Raw genomic sequence first — 10,000 nt, 5'->3', positions numbered from 1 at the left:
TCTGTTTTATTAAAATTCTCCAAAATGCTTTAGTGTTGACCTTTGATCGTGTTTTCTGGCGTCGCGAGGAGCCCGGCCGGCAGCAGACAGGTGACTGCCTGCGTTCTGATAACCTGAGAGTCAACAGTGTTAGGTAAGACCCAAAACCCCCTGCTGAGTAAACTCACCTTTGTTACACACTCAGCTCTGCATACAAACAAACAGGAGCTTCCACCTCGGTTGTGTTTCATTGAGGACCCCCAGCCGTTTGCCAATAGCCGAGTAAATGAATAACTAATCAAATCCAGCTGTGTCGCTCAGTTCTCTGCAGAGCTCAGTGTGCTTCTTACCTTCAGGATGAAGGTGTGTGTCCTCCTCGCGTGTGTGTGGCTTCTCTGCTGGAGGTCGGAGGCTCAGTCCAGCTCGTAAGTCTGTTTGAACTTTATTACTTGTTAATGAATGTTTTATTACCCTGCAGCCTCCCATTTACTGCCACAGCTGTTTTGGGCTTAAACAGCTGTGTTCATGTTCAGCTGCAGGGTGTGCAGAAGAAACAAAGGGTCAGAACAACTTATTTGATGCCCAAGCACAAAGAAGCTTGTAGCGTCCTGCATTTCCTCAATCAGGCCGGCCGTGTCAAACAGCAGAGAGTCAGCGTGGTCCTCGTTAGTCCTGTTTACCGTCCATCAGGTCACCAGTGGATAAGTGAGGGTTAAGGTTAGGTTGAATTTCCCCACATGCTAAACATGCCCAGCTTTTCAAACTAGAAGATTTTACCTCTCAACCAAATCTCATAGATCCATTTTGACCTTCCAGCTTTCCGGCACGCCAAACAGGTGAAAATTCCATATAAATGTGATCCTATTCCAAACAGGTCGGTGGAAACCTGTGGGTGTTAAGAGGTTAAGAACCACAGAATCAATAACCTCTATAGACAGGGACAAGGTTTTTGTGCAAGAAGCTTTTGTTGACCAATCACATTTGACCGGGTGAGTCACACACCTCCAGGAGAGCGTTAACCAACCCAAACGCCCCCTTGCTCAACGGTCATGTTTACCAAGGCTTCAGCAGGTTCCAGTACAGGTGCAGAGCAGTCGGGGCTGTTTTTGCAACCAGCATTTTAAATTTGCAGCTGCAACAAAGTTTGTAGTGATAGGTTTGTAGCTTGAACCTATTCGCTGGAACGTTGAAGGCAATATAATTACACCGCAAGCAAGACACGAAGTAGGCAAAGTTCTTCATGTTTCTCGTGCACGGGAGAGAACCGGACAGACGCCGTTCCTTCGCTTGACCCCAGTTGCTCTCGTTCGTTCTCCCGTAACACTGTTGTTTTATTGAGGCTACATGAATATGCATAGGTTCATTAACATATGATGTCTACATACAAACAAAGAGTACCGTGTGTGTGTGTGTGTGTGTGTGTGTGTGTGTGTGTGTGTGTGTGTGTGTGCATTACTGCTGATCAAAGGGTCCTATAACATAAAAGCACAAACGCAAACATCCTTGGTCAGGAAGAGGGTAGCCTCCCCCTCACCCTAGATGGTTCACCCTAGATTTCCCCCAGGGATCAATAAAGTATTCTGATTCTGATTCTGATTCTGATAACACGGTGAGGAAGTCCAGCATTTAAAGCACTTAGACTAGAACAGACGTAGCTACGTTAATCCTACCATAAAACAATAAGACAAGGTACGACCTCTCTCGTGCTCCCAGAGTGCTCTCTAATGCACACAAAGTTTGCAGACTATCACTACACAATTGATTATACACCTCTAAGCATATATGGTTAAATATTTCTAAGCATAAATGACAATCAACAATACAAAACCTAACATGTAGTCTTTCGATAAAAAGAGCTGCAAGATAACGTTGTTGTGAGTTGGCACTATGTGATAAACTGAAATCTTCACACCGAGTTCTGAGTTTCCAGCAGCCTGAAATAAACCAAAATTACATCCAGTTGACTTTAAAGACCCCGAAATAAGAAGGTGGAAAAAACTACTAAAGGTTTGTTTCACCCTTTAAAGACACCTTTGAACTCTTTGGGTACTTCCTGGAGATTGAGAGCATTGGACTTGTGAGGATGTGTGTGGGGGAAACAACTCGTAGCTTGCATGGAGTGTGAGTCTGTGAAGGTTCTCAGTCATCCAGGTCATCGTAGTCCAAGGAGCTCGGAAAGAAAAGGGTCTGGACTTCTTTAAGCTGCTTGACGACGCTTCATCTGAGAAGCTTCTTCAGGTATAAGGTTAAATGGTGGAGAGTCCCAGATTAGACTATCCTCTCTACATAATCGCACGAGCCAAGGAGTGATTATGGAGGTCTCCGTCTTCTAAAGAGAAGACAGATGGTTTGAAAGAGGAGTGAAAGAAGCATCTTTGTCCACTTTGAACGGCCATCTTTGAACAGAGGCGGGGCTTATGACCCCAACTGTCTGCCTATAATCCAGACACCTTAACGCCCACATCCAGGGCCATCTGACCTCAGTTAGTCACATGACAGGGTGGGGCTAGGTTTCACAATGAGCTCACCCGAAACCCTGGTTGATTGTGACCCACACCCGTTTTCACACCTTGGCTCGTGTGATTAGGTGGAGGATCATCAGGGGGTCCTTTGTCCCTCTTTGGGGGGACTCTCCGCCATTTGACCCTAGAACTGAAGAAGCTTCTTGGATGAGAGGTGAAACGTCTTCAAGCAACTTACAGAAGTCCAGATGCTCTTCTTTCCAAGCTACTTAGACCATGGAGCACTAGCTTTGAGTTGTTTCTGACTCATTGGAATAACAGCAGAATATTCATTGAGCATAAATATGCTTTTTGAAAATGTAATTTCTTAAATTTAAATTTGATACGAGTCTGGACAAACGTTCACAGACTGTATGTGCTGATGATATGTGCAAGTATCAACAGCATAAGCCGCTCTAGACGAACATGACAAACTGATAACAACCTAAATATGCATCACTTTAAAACGTCTCCTCTCTCAGGTATCTGATAACGGCACCTCTATCACTCCGCCTGGACGCCGTGGAGACCGTGGTGGTGCAGCTGTTTGGTTTTACAGGTGAAGTCAACGTCTACCTGTTCCTGAAGACGTCAATGGCTCCGAATCACCGGGTTCTGGCTCGGGAGGTCGTGACCCTCAATGCACAAAATAACCACCAGGCTGACGCCAAAGTCCGGGTGAGAAAAGATGCTAACAGGCTAACACCTGCAGTTTAACTGAAGGCATCTGAAATACTTATGATGTCACTTCCTTTTTACAGCTGTACCCAAACCAGCTGGACAAGAGTGCAAATCATGTGATTCTCCATGTGCAGTCAGACGTGATCAATCAGCACCAGTCTGTGCCCATCAGTCGCACCAATGGCTTCCTGTTCATCCAAACCGACAAACCGCTGTACACGCCGCGTCAGAGCGGTGAGAGAAGTTTGTCCCAGTTCAGACTCCAGCCTTCTCCTCATTAATCTTATGTTTTATAACCCATCTTTACACTCAGCTAGTCAGGTGGTTGTCTTGTAGTCATAAAGACAGACTGGTTTGGGGGTCAGAGGATAGAGGGTGTGGCCTGTTGAGGCTGCTGGAGCTCAAACTGCAGAAGAAGTTCATGGTGGTTCTGATAGAAAGGTGCCACAGTACACAGAGCATGCAGTTTGTTGCATAAGGGACGCATAGTCACGGACCAATCACGTTACCCGCGCTGACCCGTGTTCAGCTGACAGTACCAACGATGGGCACGAGAGCTTCAGAACTGGACCACAAATCACAAATTATACAGCTCCAAATCCCAACAACAGTGTCAAGGTGCTTTATATTGTAAGGTAGACCCTACAATAATACATACAGAGAAAAACCCAACAATCATATGACCCCCTTTGAGCAAGCACTTTGGCGACAGTGGGAAGGAAAAACTTCACCTGGAGGGGCGGGGCCATCTGCTGCGACCGGTTGGGGTGAGAGAAGGAAGACAGGATAAAGACATGCTGTGGAAGAGAGACAGAGGTTAATAGCAGATATGATTCAATGCAGAGAGGTCTGTTAACACATAGTGAGTGAGGTAGAAACACCCAGTGCATCATGGGAATCCCCCGGCAGCCTACATCTATTGCAGCATAACTAAGGGAGGATTCAGGGTCACCTGGTCCAGCCCTAACTATATGCTTTAGCAAAAAGGAAAGTTTGAAGCCTAATCTTGAAAGTAGAGATAGTGTCTGTCTCCTGAATCCAAACTGGAAGCTGGTTCCACAGAAGAGGGGCCTGAAAACTGAAGGCTCTGCCTCCCATTCTACTTTTAAATACTCTAGGAACAACAAGTAGGCCTGCAGAGCGAGAGCGAAGTGCTCTAATAGGGTGATATGGTACTACAAGGTCATTAAGATAAGATGGGGCCTGGTTATTTAAGACCTTGTATGTGAGGAGCAGGATTTTGAATTCTGGATTTAACAGGAAGCCAAACAGGAGAAATCTGCTCTCTCTTTCTAGTCCCTGTCAGGACTCTTGCTGCAGCATTTTGGATCAGCTGAAGGCTTTTCAGGGAGTTTTTAGGACTTCCTGATAATAATGAATCAGGTGGAAAAGATCAAATATTACTCAGTGAGTTGAACTTTTTTCCTCATGCGTGCAGATTAAAGAAGAAAGAATCAGATTTTACAGACAACTGTGTTACTGCTGTGTGTGATCAGCAGCATTATGAGCTCATTGTCTGTATCATCAGGAATACAAAGACACAGATACATCAGTTAAATGTTTTTATGATGGAGGGGCGTACCATCTAAGCTGATGTTTATAAAATGTCCTTTGGGAGCTTCAGGCATAGCTGGACTGGAACCATCAGCTGCTGATTTGGAGATGTCTGTTTAAGAGAACAGATAAATAACTTCAATCTGAATTCCAGCTGCATGTTAACCACTGTATCAATGTACCTGTATCATAGCAAATTACAGTTCAATGTCCAATGTGTAAAAGAGGTCATATAACTGGAGATCCAGTTGGGCCACTGGTCGGGGGGCTGCTCCCTCCTGAGTCTGTGTGCTGTTGGCTCCAGCCGATCCAGGAGAGAAGGACAACCGCTGCCTAAGCAAAACCTGTAGTGATCCTGTACGTGTCAGGAGTATCGGAGCAGCTGAGACGCATTTTTTCTAAACACCGGGTCTCTGTGGCTTTTAAACCTCAAAACACGCTGCGCCAAAAACTGGTCCACCCCAAGGATCGGGTCCCCAACACAAACAGAGTAACATGGTGCAGGAGGATTGGCAGGATTTATACATCGGGGAAACCAAACAAGCTCTGGCAACACAGCAGGGCCACCTCGTCAGGCCAGGACTCTGCAGTCTGTTTACGCCTACAGGCCAGTGGTCACTCTTTCAAGGCAACACGTTCTCACTCCCAAAGCATAACATTTTACGCTAGGTGACAAATCGTCAACATATTACGTTTTCGGCTACACACTACGTTCCTAAATGACGACCTCGGAAAAATGAGGAAATATGAGAACCGTCTGAGTTCTCATGTTCTCCCCGTGTTCGCGTGGGTTCCCTCCGGGTACTCCGGCTTCCTCCCACCGTCATGCAGCTTGTGGGGATAGGTTAATTGGATAATCCAAATTGTCACTAGGTTTGAAAGTGAGTGTGAATGGTTGTCTGTCCCTGTGTGTTGGCCCTGCGACAGACTGGCGACCTGTCCAGGGTGTACCCCGCCTCTCGCCCTATGACAGCTGGGATAGGCTCCAGCGCCCCCCGCGACCCTGAAAAGGATAAGCAGAAGTGAATGGATGGATGGATGGAGTACCGTCTGGACTCAATCTACACATTCGCTCTTTTTCTTCACATCGCTTAGAAACACGCTACTTAACATCATTAAAGTCCCGGTTAAGGTCAGGAATAAGGTTAGGTTTAGGGCTGGAATACAGGGCTGGAACGTCTATTACCGCGGGAGCATCATTGCACTGGATTTCAGCCATAACCCGCAGTGTACCATAAGAACGCCGAAGGTCTCCTTTCGCGTTCCTCAGGAACGCCGCGGGACGTGACAAAACATCGGCATGTTACGCCTCGGGAGTGAGAACGGGCTGTTCAAGGATGGGGGATGTACACATCCTGGACAGGGAGGAACGCTGGTTTGAGGGCGGAGTCAAGGAGGTCATTTACGTGAAAAGGGAAAGACCATCTCTGAATGGAGGAGGGAGCCTAAGGGTACATCTGTCACCATCTTACAATGCTGTGATTGTAGCCATTCCCCAACTCTCTGTGAATGGTACATGGTCATAAACTGACCTCACAGCCCATCGTTCATTCAGTGCTGCTAGTGTCAGTCAGTGCAAATGTGCTGTTTATAAGGTTGAAACCTGCAGTCAGCTGAGACTGAAGGAGTCACCTGATGATGATGAAACATTTCTCCCACCGAACAGAACCAGATGGACAGAATCAGCCTTTTGAGACTTGTGGACATGATCAAAGAAGGTAACAGTACAGCTACCTGCATGTGGGAGAGGGTTCGTATACCTGGAAGTCCACTGGAGACTCCGCCCCCTCGCTCTCTAAGTCAGTCAGTTCTGTCTCCTCTCTGCTCTAACACGTGTCCTCAGTTTCCATGAGAAGCATTGGTGTGTGGTGTCTTTGATCAACAGGTTCATATGGCTTCATAGAGTTTGGTAGATCTCCTCAGCCAGTCCTTGCATAGGGTTCCTGTTAAGGTCTCCATCAGCTCAGAGCTGGAGTTCATCTTTCAGGCTGTCTTTGTCATGGTTTCTGTAGTCGGATGGTTCTCATTAACCTAAAAATTCAGACGATCCTCTTTCAGGTTCTCCGTTACACCATCACCCTTGTCACTCATACAGCTGTGCTTCTGTTCCCAGTCAAAGTGAGGGCGTTCTCCTTGAACCAGGAGCTGAGACCGGCTAATCGCAGCGTCTACCTGACATTTAAGGTAAGCGGGAAGTTGTCCTGTGTAGTAGCAGGTGGGTGCAGTGATGGGTTCCATAATATCTTACCCTCTCCCTCCCGCCAGGACCCGGACCATACAACAGTGGACATTGTGGAGATGGTCGATGTGAACAATGGAATCCCATCTCTGCAAAACCCCTTTAAGATCCCCGTCAACCCAAAGTAAGAAATAAGAGTGTAAAACAAGCGACACACAGCTGCGTGGTCGTGTATCTAAGGTCGTGTCTGTGATTCCAGGTTGGGCATTTGGTCCATTGAAGCTTCTTACTCCAATGATTTCACCACAACAGCAACCACCGACTTTGAAGTTAGAGAATACGGTACATTATAATATCATGAAGCAAACTGCTGGTGCTGATCGAGGGTAAAACACGCGTTATTAATGGCTTTCACCCTGCATCAGTTCTTCCCAGTTTCTCCATCCAAGTGGAACCAGAAGCAAATTACATCAGTCACAATTTATTCACCAGTTTCAACTTCAAGGTTTCAGCCAGGTGAATAAACATTTCTGCACTGTTTATAGACTTTCAAATAATTTAAAGCTGTCAGTTACACACGAGTGGTATTTTTACCTGTCCCAGGTATCTCCACGGCGCTCCGGTGGCTGATGGTGACGTGTTTCTGCGCTACGGCTATGTTAGTGGGAAAAGTCCGCCAGTTATCATCCCAAACTCTATCATCAGAGAAAGTGTAAGAGACATGAACAAACACCAGGACACTTGTTATTATTATTATTAATGCTGATTAATGTTGACAGTATTGTTATTTGAACCATTTCACTCGTGCTCCAGCTGTTTTATGCTACAGAAACCATCCAGGTATCCAAATGTTCAGCTTTTTCAGGATGACTGATGTATTACTTTGACTTTTTGTAACTTTTATAGTTGTTTTTTCAATATTTAGACTGTTATGGATTTATTTTATCAGGCAAGTTTACTAATAACCAAAACAGATGTTTTGAAGTCACAGACGGTCCATTTTAGCTCAGACCTGTGTGGTGTGTGCGAGACCTGCCATGGTATTCACCTCGTACACTACTCACTTGATCTGAATGCCAGAGGTTGTCACAAATCTTACAGGTCTCCAAACAGGTACTGAACTTCAGCTCCGTGTGGAGGTGGGAATGCTCGATGTGGTCTCTTAAAAAGATCGCAGAGTGAATCAGTTTGTCCTCCTGGTTTAAGCAGTCTTCAATCAAATCTTTGACTGGACTTTGGGGGATAGTCAGGCTCTTTGTCCAGCTGCTTCACAGTGCTGGTGTTTTTTAAGAACCAGCTCACATTTCAGAATGTTGATTTGAACTTTGGCACCAAGACTGCAGAAACACTGTGTTTGCTGCATCTGCAAATTATCTATGAACCTCTTACAGCAATCCCACTGACAGTTGATGTGGTCAGTGTTTCTAACTTTGGGCGTATTTTTAGGGTGTTACCTGCCTAAAGAGAAGCTGACATTATTCTAGTGGTGTTAGGTTATTGACGATCCTCCTCCAGGTGACTCTCATCATGTAACTCATATCTGTTGTGTTTCTTTGACAGCGGTGTCTGTGTGTGTCTCTTTCAGTTGTCCTCAGCAGGTGACGTGCATGTGAATGTTAATATGCAGAAGGTTCTGTCTGAATACAATGGACCAAAAGACCTCAACAGCCTGCTGGGGAAGTACCTGTACATAGCTGTACTGGTGGAAGAGAGCACAGGTGAGCATGGATCACTGCTCTTAGCCCGATTCTTTGAAATACTTAAATATTTAATTTGTGGGGCGGATTTTGTCTCTCAGGTGGTATTACTCAGGAGACCGAGTTTGCTGCAGTGAAGTTTGTCAAATCACCTTACAGCCTGAGCCTGGTGTCCACGCCCCCCTTCCTCAAACCTGGACTGCCTTATAACATCCAGGTGTGTGTCACAGAAGCTCTTTATGTGTAACGTGTGGTTCAGGCAACCGTCGCTCAGTTTGAAGCCTTTTTGAGGGATTGTGCGATGCCGTGTTCAGACCAGGTTTCATGTCGTGGTTCTCGCACGAATACAATCGCTGTGCTATAGAAGCACTTCACATCCCACAAATACTTTCCCATTATAGCCAATGGGAGCGGGAGCAGTATTAGTGATAGCTGCAGTCGTTTCACAGCGGCATATCTTCAGGGTTTTCAGAACCAGGAAGTCTGATTGTGCTTACTTTTTTCTGAATCCTCTTCTTCTTTGCTGTGCTGACGTTATCTTCCATTTGTGAGTGTCCATAGTGTCCCAGGCTGTGGACCAACCTCAGAGAACAGGTATTAGCACCACAGCGTCAAAATCATTTTTCACCAAAGCTCAAATAGTTTCTGAAAATGCTAGTTAGAAAATGACCCAACTAAAAACTAAAAACATTGATAGGAAACTCGCAGAACAGACTAAACAATATATGAAAGGACACAGAGGGCAGTGTTATAACACAAAAAAACACAAGAATCCAATAATTCCAAACTGTGGGTCAGAGACCGATGACCACAGCAGGCTGCCCAGATGCTGCCCACTCCTGATCCTCCATTTCAGTTTAACCCTTTCATGCATGAATTATGACAGCCTCAGTCAGGATTTCTTAAGTATTTTTATTCATCTTTGAACTTCATTTTTTTTAAACATGTACTTTTTGAAGAGTTTTTTTTACATGTCCACTTAGGTGGACAACATATGTGTCAGTGGGTGGCAGGTATGGAGTGACACATTAGTGTCCAGTGTAGTGGTTTATGTGCAAGTATACCATCAACACTGACACAAATACAAGAGCACGGCCTTTGAATAGCTGTCCACTGTAGTGACCACTATGTGTGAAAGGGTTAATTCAGTTCTATTCATAGAGTGCCAAATGATAACAACAGTGCTTCATACTGTAAGGTAAAGACTCAACAGTAATACAGAGAAAACCCAACAATCAGATGACACCCTTTGAGCAAATGCTTGGTGACAGTGGGAAGGAAAAAGAACGCATTTTCTTAGGTGTCCATCCATCCATCCATCCATCCTTCCGTCTGTCCGTCCATCCACCCATCCGTCCGTCCATCCATCCATCCATCCGTCCGTCCATCCATCCGTCCGTCCATCCACC

At 45.6% G+C, this 10,000-nt stretch overlaps 1 protein-coding gene across 1 annotated transcript in view; it reads left to right on the top strand.

The window, feature by feature from the left end:
* The first annotated feature begins 294 nt into the window (after nucleotides 1-294).
* Nucleotides 295-10,000, top strand: part of c5 (complement component 5) — a 35,172-nt gene continuing 25,466 nt past the window's right edge. Inside the window, exons 1-10 of the mRNA XM_085367646.1 lie at nucleotides 295-404; nucleotides 2,963-3,158; nucleotides 3,242-3,395; nucleotides 6,829-6,899; nucleotides 6,981-7,078; nucleotides 7,154-7,236; nucleotides 7,320-7,410; nucleotides 7,498-7,606; nucleotides 8,480-8,612; nucleotides 8,693-8,808. Coding sequence (XP_085223772.1) covers nucleotides 337-404; nucleotides 2,963-3,158; nucleotides 3,242-3,395; nucleotides 6,829-6,899; nucleotides 6,981-7,078; nucleotides 7,154-7,236; nucleotides 7,320-7,410; nucleotides 7,498-7,606; nucleotides 8,480-8,612; nucleotides 8,693-8,808 — 1,119 coding nt within the window. The 5' untranslated portion in view covers nucleotides 295-336. The remainder of the gene's footprint in view (nucleotides 405-2,962; nucleotides 3,159-3,241; nucleotides 3,396-6,828; nucleotides 6,900-6,980; nucleotides 7,079-7,153; nucleotides 7,237-7,319; nucleotides 7,411-7,497; nucleotides 7,607-8,479; nucleotides 8,613-8,692; nucleotides 8,809-10,000) is intronic.

Source organism: Diplotaxodon limnothrissa, linkage group LG12, assembly GCF_057381915.1.
Source record: "Diplotaxodon limnothrissa isolate DT_005_m linkage group LG12, D_limnothrissa_male_GT1.1, whole genome shotgun sequence".
Lineage (NCBI taxonomy): Eukaryota > Metazoa > Chordata > Actinopteri > Cichliformes > Cichlidae > Diplotaxodon > Diplotaxodon limnothrissa.
The sequence above is the reverse complement of the archived record's forward strand: the minus strand, read 5'-3'. Positions and strand labels throughout refer to the sequence as shown.